At 42.0% G+C, this 25121-nt stretch overlaps 1 protein-coding gene across 1 annotated transcript in view; it reads left to right on the top strand.

Moving 5' to 3' along the window:
- The window catches only part of PTPRN2 (protein tyrosine phosphatase receptor type N2), a 723914-nt gene that overhangs the window by 109561 nt on the left and 589232 nt on the right, over positions 1-25121 (top strand). Inside the window, exon 2 of the mRNA XM_075271520.1 lies at positions 2898-2948. Within this exon, the coding sequence (XP_075127621.1) occupies positions 2898-2948 (51 nt within the window). The remainder of the gene's footprint in view (positions 1-2897; positions 2949-25121) is intronic.

Below are 25121 nucleotides of genomic sequence, written 5' to 3'. Positions count from 1 at the left end.
CTCCGGCAGCACCAATTACCTGTGCTCAGGAGTCTAGCCATAGGGGGTGCGGAGGTAGCAGTTGCAACTGGGAACTGGACCATGAGGGTACCAAAAGGCGTTGTACAATATAAGAATTAGATAGCATATGGTAAGTGGTTGCCCATTACAGATATTGTATTGGAGTCCGGGAGATTCAAGATACGCCTCTGACTGTGTCCATCATTGGACTGGCCCACCAGAGAGCCGGAACTACTCTTTAGGTTATCCAGAATAGAGAGCAGTAAGGAGCCTCCAGCAGACCCAACAAGGGGAATACAGAAGATGAGGCCTATTCCTGTACTAAGGGGCCTATCATGATGATGATGACCTCATAAAAGTTAGTTCTGGGACTGGGGCCCACTGGAGGATTCTCCAGTCCTCTAGTGGGCCAGTCCCAAGCTGAGCAAAAAATACCCCCCAGAAGAGCCAAATCCAATAGTTCAGTGGAATTTCCCCCTATCAGTGTCTAGCACTCTCTCATTTAATAGAACTGATATGCACTACCACACACAGCTAACTAAACCCAGAGAAGTCTGTGTCGGTTCTTCTCACTCCAACTCTTTCAATTATTGTGATGGTCTCCATAAAACCCTGGTATGACAATACAGGGCTCCAGTATAGTGTAAGAAAAACCACATTTTTATTTGGGTGAAATGTATTGCATGATGTGTTGAATTTACTTTTCTCACCATTGAAGGTCTTGGTGACCTTCACTTTACGATGAGCTTTATTATCAGACTAGTGGAACAGCCTTCAAAATAGAACAATATAATGAAATAAGCTTATTTTACCCTAAAAAGACCTTACCAATACATAACAGGACACCAACTGGCTCGACAGACGAAGTGGTATGGCCATGTTACAACCAAAGGGACACAGTTATTTAAATTGATCTAGTCAAGTCCATACATTCAGCTCAAGTCCATTTAGTCCATATGGCTTACAAAGTGCAGAACTTCACTTTCAGGAGATCTTAAAGAGAGTCTCTACATTAGGCTATCCATTTTTGTTAGAAGAGTCTCCCAAATATAACCCAATTATAAGGATACCAACTAGTGGACCCAAGCAAATCCAAGCAAGCCTTGTAATGATAATACCCAACTGCATGTTGCCTGAATATGGTTTAAGATATGACCTGTGTTATAACTTACAGTTAGGGCCAGAAATATTTGGACAGTGACACAATTTTCGCGAGTTGGGCTCTGCCTGCCACCACATTGGTTTTGAAATGAAACCTCTACAACAGAATTCAAGTGCAGATTGTAACGTTTAATTTGAAGGGTTGAACAAAAATATCTGATAGAAAATGTAGGAATTGTACACATTTCTTTACAAACACTCCACATTTTAGGAGCTCAAAAGTAATTGGACAAATAAACATAACCCAAACAAAATATTTTTATTTTCAATATTTTGTTGCGAATCCTTTGGAGGCAATCACTGCCTTAAGTCTGGAACCCATGGACATCACCAAACGCTGGGTTTCCTCCTTCTTAATGCTTTGCCAGGCCTTTACAGCCGCAGCCTTCAGGTCTTGCTTGTTTGTGGGTCTTTCCGCCTTAAGTCTGGATTTGAGCAAGTGAAATGCATGCTCAATTGGGTTAAGATCTGGTGATTGACGGCCATTGCAGAATGTTCCACTTTTTTGCACTCATGAACTCCTGGGTAGCTTTGGCTGTATGCTTGGGGTCATTGTCCATCTGTACTATGAAGCGCCGTCCGATCAACTTGGCAGCATTTGGCTGAATCTGGGCTGAAAGTATATCCCGGTACACTTCAGAATTCATCCAGCTACTCTTGTCTGCTGTTATGTCATCAATAAACACAAGTGACCCAGTGCCATTGAAAGCCATGCATGCCCATGCCATCACGTTGCCTCCACCATGTTTTACAGAGGATGTGGTATGCCTTGGATCATGTGCCGTTCCCTTTCTTCTCCAAACTTTTTTCTTCCCATCATTCTGGTACAGGTTGATCTTTGTCTCATCTGTCCATAGAATACTTTTCCAGAACTGAGCTGGCTTCTTGAGGTGTTTTTCAGCAAATTTAACTCTGGCCTGTCTATTTTTGGAATTGATGAATGGTTTGCATCTAGATGTGAACCCTTTGTATTTACTTTCATGGAGTCTTCTCTTTACTGTTGACTTAGAGACAGATACACCTACTTCACTGAGAGTGTTCTGGACTTCAGTTGATGTTGTGAACGGGTTCTTCTTGACCAAAGAAAGTATGCGGTGATCATCCACCACTGTTGTCATCCGTGGACGCCCAGGCCTTTTTGAGTTCCCAAGCTCACCAGTCAATTCCTTTTTTCTTAGAATGTACCCGACTGTTGATTTTGCTACTCCAAGCATGTCTGCTATCTCTCTGATGGATTTTTTCTTTTTTTTCAGCCTCAGGATGTCCTGCTTCACCTCAATTGAGAGTTCCTTTGACCGCATGTTGTCTGGTCACAGCAACAGCTTCCAAATGCAAAACCACACAACTGGAATCAACCCCAGACCTTTTAACTACTTAATTGATTACAGGTTTACGAGGGAGACGCCTTCAGAGTTAATTGCAGCCCTTAGAATCCATTGTCCAATTACTTTTGGTCCCTTGAAAAAGAGGAGGCTATGCATTACAGAGCTATGATTCCTAAACCCTTTCTCCGATTTGGATGTGGAAACTCTCATATTGCAGCTGGGAGTGTGCACTTTCAGCCCATATTATATATATAATTGTATTTCTGAACATGTTTTAGTAAACAGCTAAAATAACAAAACTTGTGTCACTGTCCAAATATTTCTGGCCCTAACTGTATCTACGCTTACTACTTGTGGATGTGCAGTTACTACTTTGTTGCCAATAAAAAAAAAATTTCTTTTATTTTTTAGGATGCTTGTTTGAAGACGACCTTTGCAAACAATATGAGATGTGCTTGAATGGTAAGTCTATTTTTGTACAGTTTCTATTATTTTTTCATGTAAATGTTTGCAACTAATTTACTATACAACCCATAGCTGGAGAAGAAATGGATTCGAGATGAGTGAATGTTGTTCACTGAAATCCAGCCGTCGGATTTGATTCAGTCGGAATAAATTTGGTCTGAATCAAAATTTCTCCTATTGCTTATTGGAATTTTTTGGTAGAGTAGTAACACTCGGTCTTTGCCCTCTTTTCAATGACGGAGAGTAACCAAGACCGCTGAAGAGTCTCATTGGCCATCTTACAATTAAGTGACTCTTGGCCATTAATAGTAGGTCCATGACTGTGAGTTACTACTGGACTTTTTTGGTATGGTATTTTACCATGTCATTGGTCCAAAACATTCCAATAGTAACTCGCAGTCATTGCCTTGTTTACAATGATCGTGAGTAACTTGGACCACGTCAACCAATGACTGTGGTTGAGGTCACTCTGTCATTGAAAGCAGGTCCGTGACTGAGAGATACTAGTGACATAGCCTTACGCCATTTTGTGTCAGACAAATCCAAAAAAGTTTAAGAGTTGCCAAACTTTGGTGGAAATTTTGAATTCATTTTATTCTGAATCAATTCGCTAATTTCTTATAAAAATATATTATAATATTATTCCTAATAATTCTTCTGGACAATGCATTTCCATTTATCACCCATCATTGTGTCATACTAATATACTTACTTTCATGAAGTTTCTCACTTTGTCTTTGTTAGCCTTTAACACCAACATTGTTTTCAGTGTTATTTTGTTAGTAGCCAATAGCAGAATTTGCCCGATTAGGATCGATTGAATATTTTTGCTGTAGCGTTTTTGCAATTCATTCTAATTACTTTTGTTGACTGTAATTTTCTTTTTGTTTGACAACCCACCTAAATATATTTCTGTAAATGTTTCACGTCTCTAGTTCATGCTCAGCAAGAAAGCAGTGCTGAATGTGACATGAATGAATGTCTCCTTCTTTACAGCAACCCTTGTAAGAAATCGCCATCTGTAATCCATTATGTTTACTTGGCAACCACCAAAGCCAGAAGACAAATCCTACCACTCCTGTCCACATAATATAATTTCTTGGACGAGATGAAAGCAGATTTATAATTTTTGCAAAATAAGCAAACATTGAGATATATATATATATATATATATATATATATATATATATATATATATATTGGCCAAATCAATGAAAAATCTTGCTAAAATGTAGAACAATGTGATATTGTGTATTACCTCTACTACGTTAAATTCTATCTACTCTGATCGTAAGTAATGGAAACAGATTCTCTCTCATTAGAAATCCACAAGGACAAATTTAACTGTCTTAATCCTAAGGAAGTAAGATTTGTTTCACTCCGAACCTAATTTATATTCTGGATGTTTCATTTGTCAAAGTAATACATATGTCAGCAAGTCCTAAAATGGGATATATTGGAAGTTATGAGAGTTATAATATGGATGTATTAACAAGTACTCGATTTATCGTGGTAGCTCTGATCTCAAGGAGGTCTACTGGGTTTGCATCAATACTATTGTAGTGTAATGGTTAGAGATGAGCGAGTAGTGAAATATTCGAGATTCGATATTTGTTTCGAGTAGAGCCTCAATATTCGACTACTCGATCGAATATCGAATCCCATTATAGTCTATGGGAAAAAATGCTCGTTTCAGGGGAAACCACTATTCGACTAAAGGAGACTCACCAAGTCTACGAGTAGCAGGAGGAGAGTGTTTCGGAGGAGCGCTGTGCAGTTAAAGCGCACGGACCCCATTATAGTCTATGGGATCCGTGTGCTTTGACTGCACAGCGCTTGCAGTTGCGCTGATATTCCATTCGAGGGGGTCCTCCTGCGGACTCCTTCCGGACGGGAGGCAAGCGCTAATGTGAACCGGCCCTTACTCGTTCTGCAGAACCAGCGTTGATTGGCCGAATGCTATACACTGTATAGCATTCAGCAAATCAAAGCTGGTTCTACAGCAGGCTCGTCTTTGCTAATCGGGAGAGCTGGCAGCTTGCGTTTATGCGGGAGCTGACTTTTTCTCATAGGAATGCATTGACCAGCGTTGATTGGCCGAATGCTATACAGTGTACAGCATTAGGCCAATCAACATTGGTTCTGCCGGAGGCTCATCTGTGAGGAGGCGGAGTCCAATATCAGACCACAGCAGTCTCCATTGTGGAGTTAAAGCGCACGGACCCCATAGACTATGGGCCGGTTCACATTAGTGCTTGCCTCCTATCTGGAAGGAGTCTGCAGGAGGTCCCCCACAAACGGAATATCAGCGCAACTGCAAGCGCTGGACAGTTAAGCACACGGACCCCATAGCATATAATGGGCTCTGTGTTCTTGCCACACTGTATAGCATTCGACCAATCAACGCTGGTTCTGAATCGAATCTTTACTGTCAATAGCGATAGTATTCAATCGAGTGCGAATATTTTGAATACCGTAGTATTCTATCAAATACCTACTCGATCGAATACTACTCGCTCATCTCTAATTATTACAAGAACTTCCTATAAATTTCTGATTTCTTTTGTAGCCATTCTTAGCTTTGGCTCAAAAAACTGCACCAAATCTGCAACAAAAAAATCTGCATTTCTGCAATGTGGGGCCCCAGTAAAGAGTTCTGAAAGTGTGTTTGACGGCTGTGCTATCTGCGGCCTTTACAGCCCTCTTACTGGCACACTGCTGAATCCGCTTTCTTAGCATCCAGATGTCATTGTGATTGTTCTCAAATTAGAAATGACTAATAAGTACAAAACGTTCTCACATATCTGGTTACATATTAACTTTTTTGCAAACAGAGGTTTCCTATGCTTGAAGCACCTTAGCTACAATGAAACGGTTTGCTAGCTTTTCCAGTCGTATGGCTGACAGAGACAGGTGTTATGTGATTACTGAGCAAATAAAGCAGTGCTCCGATCTCATTAGTGTTGTGAAGGATAAACCAGGTTGGCAGGGGACTTGTTTAGCTGTGTGAATGATTGTTGGTTGGTACTGATTATACAGACCTGTTCGTGTATCGAGATATGCAGGTATATAGAGTTTTTACAGAATACTAAACTAGTCCAAATGATTTGCACCTCCAGTCGTCCACCTTGGAACCTCTAGGAAAATACAGCCATTAGCTTCATTTACTTGTATGCTCCATTTCAATATGGGAGAAAGTTGGAGAAGAGTTGACTAACTGTAGATCTTTACTTCCTCCTTGCAGACAGATTCATAGATAGATGGGTAGATACAGATGTTTCCTTCCATAACTTAGCTGTAATTTGGTTAAAGGGGGGTCCAGGTTGTATTTTTTAATTCATAGCCTGGTTTAAAATAACAAATAACATATACTTACCTACCTGTCTGTTATACAGAGGAGCTAATGGAGAGTCTCTGTTTGGGTTCTCAGTCTTCTTGACCTTATCCCATACAGGAGCACCCAGTTCATGTGTAGGCAGAAAGTAAACAAAGGTCGGACTTTGCTGAGTCCCCATCCAAAAGGATAGGTAAGTATATAGTATATGTTATTTTAACCATAGCTATGCATTACAAATATGAACTGGAACGCCCCTTTAAGGACTCCAGTTTGTTATGGAACCCTGTAGTACGGGGGCACCTCAAGGTACAGTTCTTGCCCCATTCCTCTTCACACTGTACACTGCTGACTTCAGGCACAACTCATCCAGCTGTTACTTACAGAAGTACTCCGATGACTCTGCTATAGTCGGCCTTATCACTGATGGCGATGATAGGGAATACAGAGACTTAAACCGGGATTTTGTTGAATGGTGCCAGCAGAACCAGCTCAGGATTAATGCTGGGAAGACCAAGGAGATGGTGGTGGACTTTAGTAAACGGAGAGGTGCTCCGACCCCGGTGGAGATCCAAGGAACATGTATTGAGATAGTCAGGACCTATAAGTACCTGGGCGTGCTCCTCAATAATAAACTAGACTGGGCTGATCACCTGGAGGCGCTGCACAGAAAGGGCTACAGCAGACTCTACCTGCTCAGGAGGCTGAGGGCCTTCGGAGTCCAGGGGACACTTCTTAGGGCCTTCTTCAACTCTGTGGTTGCCTCAGCCATCTTTTTCGGTGTGGCCTGCTGGGGAAGCAGTATATCAACCAGGGACAGAAATAGACTTGACAGGCTGATCAGGAGGGCCAGCTCTGTCCTGGGGAGCCCCTTGGACCCAGTACAGGTGGTGGGTGACAGAAGGATACTGTCTGTGGTGACCTCCATGCGGGAGAACAAATCCCACCCCATGTATGGGACCCTGATGGGACTTGGCAGCACTGTAAGCGACCGTCTGCTTCACCCCAAGTGTGAGAAGGAGCGCTATCGCAGGTCCTTCCTTCCAACCGCGACCAGGCTGTATAATCTACATCAGACCAAACGAAGAGCTCTCCGCACAGAGAACTAATGATTATGAAGATGACCATGAGGTCTTCCTCTTTCTCTTCTGTTTTTCCTTAGCTGCCATGGACTCCTAGTATATCTTCTCTTCTCAGCTTATCTGTGTCTACGTCTGTAACATATTACTCTGTATTATCCTGTATCTGTATTACTATGCTGCTGTAACACGCTGAAATTTCCCCAAGGTGGGACTATTAAAGGATTATCTTATCTTATCTTATCTTATTTAAATACAATATCTCCAGCAAAACCTTCAACTGAATTACGATGCAGCCACTCTGTAGCCACACATAGACACATGCAACCCCTCGTTCACATCTGCGCTTGGTAATCCGTTTGGGGAGTCTGCATGGGGACCCCCCGAGTGGACTACCGGACGCACTGGCAAGTGGTGTGCAGTGAAAGCACATGGACCCCGTAGACTGTAATTTGGTCCGTGTGCTTTCCGCCCATTGCCTGCATGAATCATGCAGACATGAAAGTAGATCATGATCTACTTTTCTGTCCACATGACACCGTGCGGAGAGCAGATGGACCACATTATAGTCTATGGTGTCTGTGTGCTTTCACTGCACACCGCCTGCCAGTGCGTTTGGTATTCTGTTTGACTCCCCGAACAGATTAGCAAACGCAGATTTGAACGAGGGGTAAGTTAGATAGCACGTCATTTACAGATATCATATCATTTTACTATCTAACCCAAACCGAAAATGATACAGGCTTTTTATAGTGGGAACTTACCTGCTAATAAAGTCCTGTGATCACAGCAGCATTGGCACATTTTAAGTGAGCGGTGCCTGCTGTGTTAAAGGGTAGAGAGGAGGACTGGCAAGCATAATGTGAGCTATCAGGATTGTAGACATAGGGATCATGACCAGGATGCAACTGCACTGTATATATAGGATTGCATAGAAAAAGTCACTTCCTATTAGTAGGAATAGATCTGTAATACAAATAACAGAACGTCAAAAAGAAAAAGTTTTCAAAGGTAATGTACATACGCTCTAAAAGCACTGTGAAATTTTTATGTCTCATTGGGGGTAGACATTAAAGGTGTTTTTCGGAGGCATTTAATCTTCATGACCTATTCTATCAGCTATTCCAGAAGCGACTAGGAGCAAAACAACAGATGTCAGTTCTCTATGTAGTGGCAGATCTGATCGATCCCTTGAGTAGACCTCTTCCAATCTGATATTGATGACCTGTCCTAAGAATACATCATCAATATTTTTAGTCTGGAAAAAACCCTATAAATAGATATTGTCAGTATAAATTAAAATAGCAATATAAGTGATATTACTTATATGTAGATGGAACCTCATCGCTGTTACGGAAGGACAATGTGCTGCTTGTGTCGCTAAAGCGACGTTTCGTGGTGTCGCTCAGACAAGTTGAATATCTGTGATCAATCCTTGCTAAAAATTACTGTCTCGGGCAATTGACTGGCACAGCCTGCATTAGCAGCCAGTGTCAATGGAGTGAACTTTACAGTCCTCTAGTCTGAGATGTGAGCTTTCTCTTAAAGGATTTTGAAGGACTTTAAGAATCAATAGATGTGCACACTAGAGTGGGTGTCATAGATAGCGACTAGTTCAATGAACTCAACATCCATTCTGTCTATGAAAGAAAATATATTCCTTTCATTCAAGTCATTCTCATACTCATTGATTGCCATCAAGACAATACCACAGTACTATGAGAAATGTAATGTATTACTTACCGCTCACTGACACAATTATTACACATCAAGGAGTGGTTGGAGTGCAATGAAACTTTCTATGTGTGAATGTAATGATGATATATGTAATGACGATATTAGAGCAAAAGGAGAAGTTTAGTGGAGAAAACTCTACAAGTGAATGGAGGCTCTAGTATCCCGTTGGACTGCTTCTAGCCTAGATACAAGGTGATATATGGTTGGACATGGAGGCATACAGGTTCCTTAGGGTATTCTGTGGCACTTTTGCAGTTGAGCCTGTAGATCCCACAGACTCGATGGTTGCTGAGGTTGGCATCCCAGCTGGTCCCCTAAAAGCTCAATCAGTGATAAATCTGGTGAAGAAAGTGTTGCATCTGATGGAGACCTTCACCTTGCTGTCTGTGGGCTAGCATTATCCTGCTGGAAAATACCAGTTGGAAGCCCTGCCATGAGAAGTAACACTTGTGGTGATAGGATGTCTTCTACATATCACTAGTAGGGGTGGCCAACTGTGATATGTAATGGCTCCCCATCAGTTGGGGCAATGTATTGCTCCACAGAAAATGCATGATTTATGTATTCAACATGAGGCCACCATGAAGTAAGTAGAAAGAGATGGCTTGCAACACTCTTCAGGTATAAAATTTCACCTTTTAGTTTACTTCATTAAAAAAATACAGCTTCCACACAAATAGAAAAACGTGACAGAAGAAAAAAATTATAACGTGAGTGCGTTTAAATAACGCTAACACAGGAAAAAAACTCAGTCCTCAAGCTCAGGGAAGGGGCAGACAGACAACCAAAACACCCCCTCCCCTTTCCCCAGCACCCAGCATCTACTGCACCCAAAACTCCGACCATTTTAATTTTTGAAATTTTCCAGTAGCTGCTGCATTTCCCCCCCCTCGGCTTATACTCGAGTCAATAAGTTTTCCCAGTTTTTTGTGGTAAAATTAGGGGCCTCGACTTATATTCGGGTCGGCTTATACTCGAGTATATACGGTATATAAGGCCCCACGTTAAAGAAATGTAGCATTTATTGTTGATGATTCTGCTTTTTTTTTTTTTTTTTTTTAGCCAAAGCCAGGGGTGGATTGAGCAGAAGACAGAGGTATAAGAGCTTCCAATATATTCTCCATTCCTTTTGTAGCCACGACTGGGTTTGGATTAAAAAAGAAGCATGTAAATTCTGCAACAAAAAAAAAAAAGCTGCATTTCCACAACGTGGAGCCTGAGTCTAATTTGGATATATAACATTTTAGAAAATAAATGCCCCAGCTTGTGAGTATTCCATTTTGGACCTGGCAGTGTACAGCAGGGTATTAGGGAACTTTTTTCTATTTATGATTTTTTTTTTTTAATTCAAGGTTTTTAGCTTATTTTAAGCTTCACTTTTTTGTAATAGAAATAGACCAACATTCTCAATTAAATATTAATCGTCCATAGGAATATCTGGTGATAAATTGACCTAGTACTAACCTCTCTATCTAATCATTCATCTTGAGAAAATGTAAGACTGACACATGCCACTTAAGATGTGGCTTCACAGTCCATCCTTTCCTGTTTTGCCTCGGGCTCAGTCCTAGCCTATTGAATGAATATTCTGACAAAAACATATTGGCTGCGTGTATATAGGGCAATATACTGTAAGCAGCTAATAAATCCAATACATGTTATACAGTATGTTATTTGGAAATCCTGTGCTTTTGTTTGATAAATTACCATATATCTCAATCCACCTTCATCCATGAAACCTTAATAATATATTACTCCAAAATATAAGAAAACTCATTAAGGAGAGTGCCTTTTCAGGCCACCTTTGCAGGCATATGCAGACTTACAAGCCATTTGTGCTCCACTGGAGGATTCTGGGGAATATGCAAATTTGTTTTCGGGGATGTAATTAGGAAAACAATGCCTCTGTTCGCTGCCACTAGGACGGCCCCTTTAAACATCACCATGACTTTTTCAGTAAGCCTGATACCATGAATCGGGGTTATTGCCAGACTAGTTTCCTTACGCTGTGCTGATGAGATCCAAACAGATCGAAACAGCGCTGTCCACAGCTGGGAGTCTGTTCCTTTTGGGATAGATATACTAGTCTGGCAATAACCCCGCATCATGGTATTAGGCTTATTGAAAAAGTCATGCATGATGATTAAAGGGGCTGTCCTAGTGGCAGCGAACCGAGGCATTGTTTTCCTAATTACATCCTGGAAAACAGATTTTCATATTTTCCAAAATATAATTAATTAATTTTCTTCTAAAATATACCTTTAGGCCACATAATCTCCATACATAGATTTTCGATTATTGAAAACATGGGATAATGGATTAGCATTTTTAGAAGCTTTTTTCTTAGCCTTTAAGACTGTAGATTGCAACTCCTCATGGGCAGGGCCATCATAACTTCTATACCTGTCTGTCATTCTGTAAGCTTCTGCTTATCGTACTTCCTTGTTTTTCAGCTAGGGGCATAATAGGGGCATGTGGACAGGGGTTGTCCTGATAAAATAAAAGGGGTATTATGGGTTAAAAATATTGATGACCATTTTACCTCTGCTTAACCTCTTGGAGTCACCTTGCTGTCTTATTGTGGAGGTCTACCTGCCTGGATAGACTTTGCTGCCTTGTTCTCACTTTACCTCTATGTTGTACGTTACCCTCTTTCCCCCTAAGGTTCTGTATTGTTTATGACAAAAAAACAATAAAAATCTATAAAACCTAAGCCAAAAAATCCTTACAGATGAATGGAATGCCCACAAACCCCACAGAAATTTTGCTCAGGCTAAAGCCCCATGTAGCAGGCTGTAGCGAAAAAGCGTTGCAGGAAAGACCATAGCGGAAATGCATTGCAGTTTTTCCTGCAGCGTTTTTCCCATTATACCTATAGGGAAACCACCAACATTTACGTAGGTATAATTGACATCCTGTGATTTCCAAAACCGCAAAGGTTTTGGAAATCACAGCATTTCTGCTGCCTGTATTTTTCTGCAATGTGTGGATGGGATTCGCAAGAATCTCATCCACTTTGTAGGGATTGTCAAATGCTGCGGCACTTAGACCACGTGAGGCCCCGGCCTTAGGAGGCGAAGATTTTGGTGCTGAAAATCCACGTGGAAAAAAAGCCTCCCATTGACTTCAATGGGTTCCTTTTTCCACCCATTGAAGACAATGGGAGGCTTTTTTTTTTTCACATGGATTTTCAGTGCCAAAATCCTCGCCAAAAAACTCTGTGTGAATGGACCCTAAGGGTCCATTCACACGGAGGAAAATGGTGAGGAATTTGGTGTGGAATTTCAGTGTTGAAAAAAAAGCCTCCCATTGACTTCAGTGGGTTCCTTTAGAAAAAGGAACCCATTGGAGTCAATGGGAGGCTTCTTTTTCAGCGCTGAAATTCCACACCAAATTCCTCACCATTTTCCTCCGTGTGAATGGACCTAAAGATAATTACATGAGGTTTCCACATGAAAAATCTGCGGCCCTTCATACGACCTATCCATGTCAGATATCTATGTCAAGGTTTGGTATGGATCTTGTGGTAAAATACCAGTGAGATTTACATCATCAGCAAAATAAGGAAAATTTCTTACAAATTTACGATATGGATTGAATAAACTATTAGACATTTTTGGAGGTAATAAAATGCCAATGATTGGAGACCCCCATCGTCTTACCAGGTCAGTATCAGCTCATGTAATGGGCACAAATAGACCGTCACCATAACGCCAGCTTTTCTGTAGTAGGCCGAGAAGAATTTCACTTAACCATGTCAAGTAAGGAAATGAGATTTTTATTTTTCAGGCAGTGGAAAATAACCTACACAGCTGACAGATGCTTACCCGGCATTTAATACCAACTGGTCTTACCGCTGGAAACCTCACCGCTAATTGCTTTAATTATTTACAGCTTTTCAACGCTACGTGCATATAAACACAGGCCTGCATTGTGGAGCCGCACATTAACGCTACTAATGCTCAGATGACAAACAAAACAAACGTTTGTCATTTGGAAGGCCGGAGCCAGAACCGCCGTGATTGACGGGCTGAACTATTGACTAATCCTCGGCTGACATTTCACCACGGAAAAGAAAGTTCTGAACTGAGTTTTTTTTTTTTTTCTTTCCCACTTCAGTAACTTCATAATTATCTTATTACCATTAACCCAGGCTGGTACGGAGGACTTTTTGTAAAAATAGAGCAGGTGGGTGTATATAGTGAGTCCTTATGTCATGTGTATAGGGCCCTGTATGGAGGCGTAAGGAGCCCCTGCAGCTCTTTATGGTATCTTTGCGGAAGACTATATTACATAGATGGAGTCTGGATTTTGGGGGCTCCAGCAGACAAAAATTGAATATGTCGTCATATAAAGTTGGAGGTTCAAAGAGACATAGATATAGGAGGTGCAGAGGTAGTAATTGCTACTGGGCTCTGGAGCCTCAAGGGTTCATGGTCTCCCTATAACATGAGAAGACATCACTATTAGATATGGTAAAGTCAGGCCTCATTACAAATTTTTGATAGGGGCCAAGGAGCTTCAAGTTACACCAATGGAGGTATGATAGGGATCTACGGTATATAAGTCTATGGGTGATGTACATGAAGCCAAAAAAGGGACAAAAATAGCACTTTTTTTAAAAAATTAAAGATACTAAAACAATGCATAGATAGGTTATTGTAAACCTTCCCAGAATTAATTGTTTGCTCGTTTTATTTTCCTTTGTACAATATGGTCTCTTCTCCACCCGTAGAAAACAGGAAGCTCTTTCTAAGACCTGGCTCACATCTGCGTTTGGTATTCCATTCAGGGGGACCCCCACCCCAAACAGAATACCAAACGCGTTAAAAAGTGGTGAGCAATGAAAGCATACAGACCCCATAGACTGTAACGGGGTCTGTGTGTTTTGCGCGCAGTGTCCGCATGAATCATGTGGAGAGAAAAGTAGTGCTTGAAGTGCTTCTTTAATGCATTTGGTATTCCATTGGGGGGGGGGGGGGGTCCTAAGTGGTCTTCCCAGATGGAATACCGAATGCAGATGTGAACCGGGCTTAAGGCTTCGTGTAATTCGTGTACATGACTGAGTTCATTGTCACCATGCTAGTTGTGTTTTTCACAGCTAGCAAACTGACCCAATCATTCCAATGGCCCCATACACACAACTATGTATTTTTACCGTACCATATATTGGGCCAAAACTTTGGGAAAGGTCCAATACCTGTCCACTTTGTGGTCCATGCTCATTGACCTCAGTGAATGGGGTTGTGAAGGTATGGGCAACATGTGGATATCATCTATCTACAGTATAATCCATCCGCACCGTTCAATCACGGCATGGCTACACACATATGTTCGTGTATATGTCACCTAAGGCCTGTTCTGCAATGAGGATTGGTGTGCAGGGACCTAGTTGTGGGAAGAGTAAGGCTCTGACCCACGGAGTAACGCGCCGCGCATTCAGACACGCATATACGTGTCAGAGTGTGAGCGCTCAAAACAAATCCCATTCACTTCAATGTGTGCCGGATTACGGGCGCTACATATTGAAATCAATGGGAGGCTTTTTAACCCATTGATTTCAATGTGTAGCGCGCGTGAGCCGGCACACATTGAAGTGAATGGGATCTGTTTTGAGCGCTCACACTCTGACACGTGTATGCGTGTCTGAATGCGCGGCGCGTTACTCCGTGGGAATGGAGCCTAACTGAGCATGTGTGTCCACCAGCACTCCGCTCAATAGGTGGACATGCACATTGCTAGGTGGTCCCATTTTACATTATCTTTACAATCATTGGATGGATTAGCATCAGTGGTCGGACCCCCAGCGATGCAGTGCATAGGCGATAACATGATATTAATAACCTTACTGACATACACCATTAACCAGAACCTAAGTAACATTGGTAGCTATCACAAAAGTACTTTTTATGTAAACTAAACAAGATATCCTAATATTATTTGATAGTAACAGATGCTATGACAAGTTCCCAGACTAGTTTTATAAAATATAAAGCTGTCTGAAACAGATCTAGTAATGGCGCTTGTTTATCATCAGCCTACGCAGTTCCCATTATCCCAGTACTTTCTATCTACAGTATATCTAGTGCACTATATCGAAGAGTTAACTGACTTCTGTGGTTATATAGAAATGCTGAGCATGCTGTGCCCTAAACCATGGACTGTATTTATATTTCCTCTCGCAGAAGGCTAAATGACAATTTGGAACCTTGAGCCGGTGAGACTGCTACACCGAGGACTGTTAAGGAGTGAATTATTAATAGTGTACATATGTACCTTCATCTGTCTTTCCATTCCAAACCTCCAGAGTCCTTCATCTGGAATCTCCGCACTGACAGCTCGAACGTCGGAGCGGCTGCCAATAAATATTTATACCCAGATTGAGCAAATAGAAATGAATAATCAATAGATGATTTAACCCAGCGCAGGATCCATTTACATACCCCCGTCCTTAGCAGAAGGTGCGAGCTACAAAGAAAGAGTCATGTGAAATGTAATACTAACTAACAATGGGGACAATTTTTTTTAAAAAAAATGGAACTTTCTCAACTTTTTGGATTTAAAAAAAATTACAATTTTTATGAGAATTTGGAGCAAGTTATTCTGCTTAGAAAAACTTTCTATGCTAGTGCTCGGGTTTTTGTCTGTTGGGTCCACATGGGATGCCCGAAAGACGCAGACCCCATAGACTGAATCCTACTTGCAGGACTTTTCTCTTGGCCGTTTTTAGGCTGATTCTCCTATGGAGACTCCAACACTAGTGTGAATCCAGCCTTATTGTATATATTTCTGATGAATCCAAAATCTTTTGCCAGTGAGACAAAGATGCAAATAACGCCAATGAGATCCGTATGGCACAAGTGCTTCCTCCATTTTAACTGCTTATCTTTATCTTTACCTCTGCTTCTCCGATAGGCCCCGTTCACATGGGGAGCAGATTGCTAGATTTTGGCCCCAAGAGTGACACGGGAAGCCGCATCACTTTCGGGTCAAAGTGCGCCTGCCATGACTTCCGACTTTCGCGGCTTCCCCCTCTGGAGTAGGCTCAAATGCATGGGCCTAGTCCAGAGGGTGCTGCCGCAAGGCGGACGCCGGGGCTGAACCAGCCGCTGAGTCCGCTTGAAGAAAAGGCAGCTCGTTTCTTTTTTTCCGTGAGCGGCAACATGCCGCTCACGGAAAAAAGTAAACTGGCGGTCTACATAGGGGGCGGACTATGACATGGATTTAGCGCCACAATCCGCCCCCTCTTGCCCGTGTGAACGGGGCCATATTGTCAGGCTCCATGCACATGACTCTGTGTGATGTATCACCCTAGGCTAAAATAATTCTGAAGATGGATAGTTTAAGGGCAGTTTTCTAGAACTTATATACTGACGATTTATCTTAAGCATAGGTCCTCAACTTCTGTTTGTGAGTACCAAGCCTTGTAGAATGACAGTACTTGATAATTTTCATGAATGAGACTGAGCGTCAATTCGGCCATATGACCAATGAACATGATATCATTGGTTTTGAGAAATTGATCTGTTGGGGTCACAGGTGTCATCAGTAGTCACAATGTTCTGTAAAGGGGTTTTCACATTTGGGAAAGTTATCTGCTTTCCACAGGAGCCTTCAGACCCCCAGTAGAAAGAGAATGATCATCAGGAGGAAGGAGGATTTTTGTTCTGAATGGAATGGTTGTCGCATACTGCTCCAATCATTTCAATGGGAGTGCCATAGATTGCTGAAAATGAGGGTAATGGTGCGTACGGCCTGACCACCAGCCACCACCACGCCCTTCAGAATGGAGGACAAAATTCCAAATTCATCTGATTGGTAAGGGTCTGAGAGGTCAGATCCCCACAGAGCTACAAGTTATCCTGTGGATAGGGGGTAACATTCCCAGATTGGAAAATCGTGGTTGGGCAGGGGTGTGTAACGTCCGACCAACATCTGACCATCACTCTCTTCCGAATGGACAACAGAAATCCTTCATCCTCATGAGTGGCGAGGGGCTGAGCAGTCCAGATGGGAAAACTTCCAAGACCCCACGGGGTGTTCTGCGGCAAAAAAGCTCTACAGAAAAACCGCAGCGGCAACGCATCATGGTTCTTCTCAGAGTGCTGTAGACACAAAGTTTGTAGAGGTGGATTTTCTGTTTCAATTATACCTATGGGAAAACTGCTGGAGTTTCCGTAGGTATAATTGATTTCCAAAACTGGTGTTGTTTTGCATATCACAGCATGTCCGCACCGCAAAGTGGGCATGGGATTTGCTAGAATACCATACACTTTACCCTGACTGTAAAACGCCTCGATTTTTCCCATGGTGTTTCCACCCCATGGGGCCCCAGCCTTAAAACTGCTAGATATTATCTTGTAATATTGGCAACCTTGAAAGTCATGGCAATAACTAAGGCTTTAATACAAGAAGAGTATGGGGTTACACAGACCGGTACAGGGCTGCGTGCGTTCTATATACTTCAGACGATGTGCAATTCCTCTTCTCTGCTGTTATTCCATTGATCGGCACCTGTAAAATACAAGGAGACAGGTGGAGGAAGCTGTAATGTGATTTACTCGCTGCCCATGTAGGTGTTGTGAGCAGACAGGTGCAGATGAAAACATGCAAACAGCTTGTATAACATGATCATGCTGACAAGAGCGCCCCCTCACCTCCTATTCCGTACATTTACTATACACATCGACTAGACCGCAGAGTAGCTATAGAAACACATCTAGCCAAAACAAACAGTACAGTAGCTTGCGGGGAAAAAAGCCAGAGACAATTGGATAGATGTGTCTAGAAGAAGCCTGGCCACTGTTCTGTCTAATATACATGTAGTGACTGAGGAATATCACACTCAGGATTTAGGATTTAGGCCTAGACGTGAAAATGTCCAATTTGTTATGAAGAAATTAAAATAAAGAAGATCTGCCGTATCCTTTGATGTGGAGGCCTCCTTAGAATCCGGTCCATAAATGGCTAGCACCTAGTGCGCTGGAATCCAGTTGCGGTATTCTGATCTGGATTAGGCCCAAATGAATGAGCCTAGTTGGAAGGAGTGATGCGCCTCGGATGCTGTGGCAGATTCCGTTATGGAATTCGCGGCAAGAAAGGGAAGCTCACTTCTTTTTTTTCTTCGAGCGGCTAAAAACTTCTAGCGGGAAAAAAGAAGTGAACGGCTCCCATTAAAGTCAATGGGAGGCATTTTTTTGGAACTGGATTCTGACAAGGATTCCGTGTCAAAATCCAGCCCAAAAACCCCTGTGTGAACTTACCCTAATTGCAGTGAGACTATGGAACGCTCTGCAGAGAAAGTTGTCATGGGGTATCACTTAAAAAGTTTGACAAGGGTGTGGATGCCTTTAGGCCAAACTAGATGGACATACAGTATGTCCTTTTCCAGTCTTACAAACTATGTTACATATGGTAGTCAAGGCTGCGGACTCAGTAGCCCAAACCTCTGACTCCAACTTTATAAATGGTTGGTAGTCGTGGTCAGACAGGAACCACAAAGCTCTTTTAACTTATGAAAAAAATTTGTAACAAAGTAAACTATACATCTAATTAATTCTACAATATCAATAATTGTATAAGATATTTAAAAATAATTAATCTTTTTTATTTTGGAGTCGGTAACTTTTTTAACAAAAGTAGCCCCAACTCCACGACTCCGACTCCATAGCCCTGACTGTAGGTGTTTTAGATCTTGCAACTTTTTACCAGCCCATGACACCCCGCAACTGCCAGATACAATGGGTTCTAATTTACCATATATACTCGAGTATAAGCCGAATTTTTCAGCACAGTTTTTGTGCTGAAAAAGCCCCCCTCGGCCTATACTCGAGTCAGCAAAAAAAAAAAAAAAATTATTAGGGGAGGGGGGGTTTGGGGGGGGGGGGGTCTATGACCAGTCACAATGTCAATGTATAGAATTTCCCATAAAATAGTGCAAATAAAAAAATAAAAGTTCTAAATCCCTCCTTTCCCTAGAATACATACAAAAGTAGAAAATTTCTGTGAAACACAAACACATTAGGTGTCCCTGTGTCTGACAGTGCCCGGTCTACTGAATATAGGGGATCTGCAGTGCTCCTGTTCCATCGGGAAGGGGTTAATAGGAGCACTGCAGTTTCCCTATAGTCAGCCAGGCTGAATTCCAAGTGGGGAAAAAAAAAACCCAATCCTCAAGCTCAGGGAAGGGGCAGACAGACAACCAAAACACCCCCTCCCCAGCACCCAGCAACTACTGCACCCAAAAACTCCGACCATTTAAATTTTTGAAATTTTCCAGTAGCTGCTGCATTTCCCCCCTCGGCTTATACTCGAGTCAATAAGTTTTCCCAGTTTTTTTGTGGTAAAATTAGGGGCCTCGGCTTATATTCAGGTCGGCTTATACTCGAGTATATACGGTAATCAAAGCAAAGTTATCCACATTTTTAGGTTAACCATCTGATACTTTAGAGTGTTATAATCTAAGATATTTCCATGACTGTCCAGTTAAAGTGTCAAGAGGGAAACGTCATAGAAAGATTCAGGGGTTCACCTGGGACGTCTCTTCTTTATTCCGTTTTCCTATTTTATTCGCATTAGCTCTGCTTTCCAGTTTTTGCAGCTTCTTAGTTGATTTAACAAGATAGATGTATGGGGCTTTTTGTAAGGAAAGGTCACGTTAATTTGGATCTTAAAGTGGTGAAATTCACTCCAGGAGCAAAGTGCAGAATAATTTCAGCAAAGCTGCCTATTGACTTTTTATTCTTTGTAAAGCTCCTAATTATAGCATTGCATGCATGGCTAACTGTATCTAATGGCAAAGCGAGAACCACAGTTTTTCCAAGAGTTCAAAACATTCTGAATAGACCTTCATTCTTCACATGGAATGTTCTGACTTCTCTAATTTGCTGGTTTATTAAAATGTTATAAGGAGAGATTAAACGGGTTATGCCATGTAGAATATTATGTTCATTAAAATAAAGCTCCAAATTATAAACAAACTTTTTATTTAACCTCCATGAAAAAAAAAAAGAACCCAGTGAAAAGTTTTGGCATTTGCTTACATAGAATGGCGCCATCTGGTGTTCAAAGTCTATAGTAATGTCCACGTCCACTTAATCAGCTGAGTGTTGTTGGACTGGCATGCTCAGTCACCCTCGCCCAGCTCTCAGTCATGATCCTTCTCTGTAGACGTATTGTACCTTTAATCCCTGGGCGCCTCCTGCCTTTTGAGCCCCCCTTAATTAATGGAGATACTAGATTGTCTTATGTTACTCTTTTCCCCCTGTGCTGCCCCCTTCTGTGTCCGGTCCTGTGCTCCCCTTTTTGTTTTCTTCATACTTGTCTGTTGGCCCTTTATGTACCTGTGCATAGACACTGTTTGTGCTTGTTTTTTACCAAATAATTACTTTATTTTTTTTCTCATGTACCCATATGTACAATTTTGTGTTGTTTTTTTTTTTTTTAAATAAATTCAACATTTTATAAAAATTACAATTGAAAAAAAAAAATACTATGGATTTTTGCCATTCTTATCAAGGACCAGAGCCTCCATAGTAGTGTGGCGGTATAACTGAAAAATCTCCTTCTACATGTGAATTGAGATGGGACTTTATTGTCAGCTGCCAGAGGGGAAAGGAGCTTGGTTCTGTCCCAATTCAACCCCAAGCAACACAGATTTGAAGTAATGCCAATGGGGACACATGCCAGGGTAGGATTCAGCTGGTTCAGGGAGAAGAGGTGTCTCGGTCTGACCTTGAATCCCTGGTAGAGCAGGAAGCCATAGGCATCCTGTCCTACCACATATTGACTTGCACCTATTTCTGCATAGGTAACTTTGATAAGGTTAAAGCCATGTTTATGACTAATTGACCAACAATCCTGGGTAACTGTCATCGTCCTAATTAATTAGGCTGAGTGCCAGGCGGTGAAGAAGTCTCACCACTTTATATGTTGGTATTAGTTCCTCTCTTAGCTGAGGAAAGTGTGCTGACGGACTTTTATTAAAACAATGTGGGGTTAAATAATAGCAGAGAAAGGAAGAGAGATAACAACGTAAGTTTTCATATTCATTCCTGATCGGTATGATATATCTCACTCAAACAGAAAAAGTTTAAGCAGTTCCATATATTGCTAGCTACTCCCGATCCTGCATGGTAACCTTAGGGAGCTGTCTTCTGGCTGAAAGCCAAGCACTTTGTAAGGAAATTGCTAGGACCACAATTCCCCAGTAACTGTTTGAACCCTGGGACGGGGCACAAGAGACAGTGAGCCCTAAGTTGAAGCCCCCAACTTTCCCCCAACAGGCCCTATCCTACGTAATAGGCGGCAACCACGAAGACCGTCCCTTCCTGTATAGGTGAGACACAAAACACAGACAAGACAGACAACAAAAAAGAGAGGTCAGCTAGCCAAGGGTCAGTAACAGTCGAGCGATGCATTGCCAAATCGGAGTCCGAAGAATAGTCAGTAGGGAAAGCCAAAGGTCAAGGATAATAAATGCAAGCAAAATAGTGACAGTACGGAGCAAGTATGCACACGGCAATAGCAAGCACTGGTGTGAATGAGAGCCAAGGCTAAATAGGTGAGGAAGAACCCGCCCCTGGAGTTGACAGGAAGGCAGGCTGTCAATCACAGGCAAGACAGAATTAAACACTTAATAGACAGATGCAACAAGGGCAGAAGACGGGTATGGTGCATATTCAATCACAGAACTAGAGCCGAGTTCACACAGAGCGACCAAAAACTTTAAGCCAAGAACCAAACTGCACACGCCTCCTGCGCCGCAGCACGCGAGCAGAGGGTTCTACAGTGACCCGAACAGGCAGAGATATTACACACTTGTTTTTCTTGCACCCATCCTGGATGCAGGCGCCATCTTATCATATAACATTATACTGGTTTCAAGCATAAGCAACTATATCTAGTATTTAGCTTTTAAGTATAACCATGTTTTTAATTTGTTACATGGTTATAACCTTCATAACTTCAATGCTCCAAGGATGTATATTAGTAAAACAGCAGAGAATGTACTGGTGAGTGTTATTATTCCTTGAGTAAACATTTTTAAAGGGGACCTTTCACCAGCAATTCAAGTTCTTAGCGTCTGTTAATAGACACCGCTTCACTGATTCCAGCACCTTTTGAATATTCTCTCTAGCCCTCACCATTCCTGAGAAACAAGGGCAGTTAGTTTTGGTGCCTGATGTGCTATTCAATCTCTATAATGCCAAAAGGGCGGTGTCAGACAGGAGATGTGATTCAGATCTCCAATTAAAGGCAGCCACTGTTAGATCTCAGAATCGCACCCCTTGTCTGCTCCTGCCTGACACCGCCCTCTTGACAGTACAGAGTCTACATAGTATATCCGGCACCAAAGCTAACAGCATTGATTGCTCAGGGATGGTGGGAGCTAGAGAAAAAAAATCCAACTATGCCGGAATCAGTGGAGCAGCGACAATTAATGTAAAGAGCTGGATTTGGAGGAGGTGGTGAAAGGTCCTCTTTAAGGACTCTGCAAAAAAGTGATTATAATGGGGAATTCAATTTGACTTTTTTGGGACTTTGCTAGAAGACCATGTTTTTTTATTTTTACGATCCAGTGCTTTGAGTACCACAATGTGACACACCCCATGTCACAGTCCATTTCTATCTTCACATAAACTATAAATCAGATTAGTAACCAGATGATAATTAGTGTGATATTTGATTATTACGTTGCAATCATCCAGTTAATTAGCTGTGTAGCTATATTGGCACTGCGATCTGGTGTAAATTATCGCAGCTGTCCTTTTTAACACTGGGAATCCATTTTGACTGAAATACAATAATTATATTTAGGATTTGCCAGGATGTCATTCTTAATATTCCACATGGTTATGAGAATCTGGGCCACTGATAGATATCGCTGGCTCCAACTGTTATTTGGCAGCCATTTTGATTATTCTAACTACAGTCAATACTAAACATAGCGCTGGCTGCAGACGTTGCAATTTTGTGAGGTGTTAGAATAAAATTTGTTATATCATACTGTTTTTTTGAGGAAGATTCTTTAAGATATTACAGTCTGTAAGACAATAAATAAATCTTTTAGAATGTGTAATTTTGTAATTGTTGTTTGGAACTAGAAATCTAATAAAATAATGTGAAATAAGACACATATAGAATTTTGAAGACAAAAAAGCATAAGGTTCTCGCCCACTTGGAATAGTTTGCATATAATCTTCCAGGGGCCATATTTGATCAGGGGAACGGCAAGGATTTTATTTAGCATTTTTTACCAGATCCTCTTTAATGACCAATTGGTACAGTGGGATAAGGCTTACAATCTACAAGAGAAGAGGGTAGAAGCTGTTCAGATGGTGGGGCGGTGGCAGTGGACGTTACGTTCTGGCGCTCTTCTGTGTCTACTGCAGCGCGCCCTGGTGGCGGCAGAATTGGAGAGTTGGTTGATGGGTGAGTAAATTTATCAGTCGCTACCTATTTTATTATTCACTGACTATATTACCATTATTATAATAATGATTCAATAGCTTGCAGCCTAACATATCACTATTTCGAGCCTCATGCTGTGTGGATGGCCAAGAAAAAAAGGTTTGAAATACTGTGTTGAGGCCAAGAAAAAGGGGGTAACAGACTAACTGGACCCTAAACCAGGGGGCCTCATAGACCCCCTCAACACACTACTGTATCCAGGTGTAGGGAATGGAATACTTACCTCTTCTAATATCCTTCCAGCCATGCTGCCTCCTGTTCTATGTGATTGCATTATGATAGTTCAGGTGACAGGGTGGCTGGGAGGATTATAGAAGAGGAGGGTAGCTGGGCACTATATCAGTGCTTTGTACAAAGAAGAGGTAAGGGCTCGTTCACATCTGCGCCTGGTCTCCGTTCTGCAGGTTTCCGTTTCCTGCACAAAACAGAGGCAGGAGACGGAAACCTGCAGGACTCTTTCATACCCATTCATTTGAATGGGTGAGAAAGATGTCCGGCCGTTAGCGGTGGTGAGCGTTTTATGCTCTCCGCCGCGAAACCGTTTTTTAAAAATTGGACACAGAGTCGGACATGCAGTACTCTGTGTCTGATTTAAAAAAAACGGTTTCGCAGCGGAGAGCATAAAACGCTCACCGGCGCTCACGGCCGGACCCGCTTGACAGGTTTCCGTCCTCTGCATGCAGAAGACATAAACCACAGAACGGAGATTGAACGCTGGTGTGAACCTAGCGTAAGTATGAAATTCACCAGAGTTATGTGGCCTGGACTTTATTTGATATAATTTTTGGTGAGGAGAGCTATTACCTTTGGGTGTCACCAACCTCTATGTGGGGGGACAATTAGGGCACTATTACCCATGGGGGACTGTTAACTGTAGGGGAGAAATAATTAGGACACTATTATCTGTGGGGGGCTATAACATGATGGGGGGGGGGGGACAAGTGTGACACTATTAGCTATGTGTGGGGAGACGTATTTCCTATGAGGGAACTATTACATGTAGTGGGGAGATAGTTAGGACACTATTACGTATGTGCATTAACAATATGTTGATATCAGCCTTATGGCTGCCTTCAATGGGCTATAACTGTAACTACTCCTAACTGGCAGAGCTACGTTTATACAGTCATAGAATTACTAATGGCCCTTTTGAAGGTAACCATAAGGCTGATGTGATTGTCAGCAAAAAATAGTTTGACACGCCTGTTGCATATAAAAAAAAAAATAAAAAAATCCTACTCACCTGTCCCTTTCTCTTTGTTGTCTTGCTCCATGTCCTCATTGCACTCATTGCTCTGCACTCCACTCAGGTGACCGCCAAGACCAAACAGTGGCAGTCGCTGGAAAGGGATTGGTGATCACCTCATTCACACACATCACCTGTTCCTTTCCAACATCCACAGATTCCATTGATTGGTCTCATTGGTCATTTGGGGTGCAGCTAATGAGAGCACGGTGCGACACTGAACTGACAATGTTGGTGGACAGTGGAGGTCAGGTGAGTGTGGTGTTTTGTTTTTTTTTCAATGTAGATTGTGAGCCCCATAT

This window comes from Leptodactylus fuscus, chromosome 4, assembly GCF_031893055.1.
Source record: "Leptodactylus fuscus isolate aLepFus1 chromosome 4, aLepFus1.hap2, whole genome shotgun sequence".
NCBI lineage: Eukaryota > Metazoa > Chordata > Amphibia > Anura > Leptodactylidae > Leptodactylus > Leptodactylus fuscus.
Note: the sequence above shows the minus strand (reverse complement) of the source record. Positions and strands in the feature narration are given on the sequence as shown.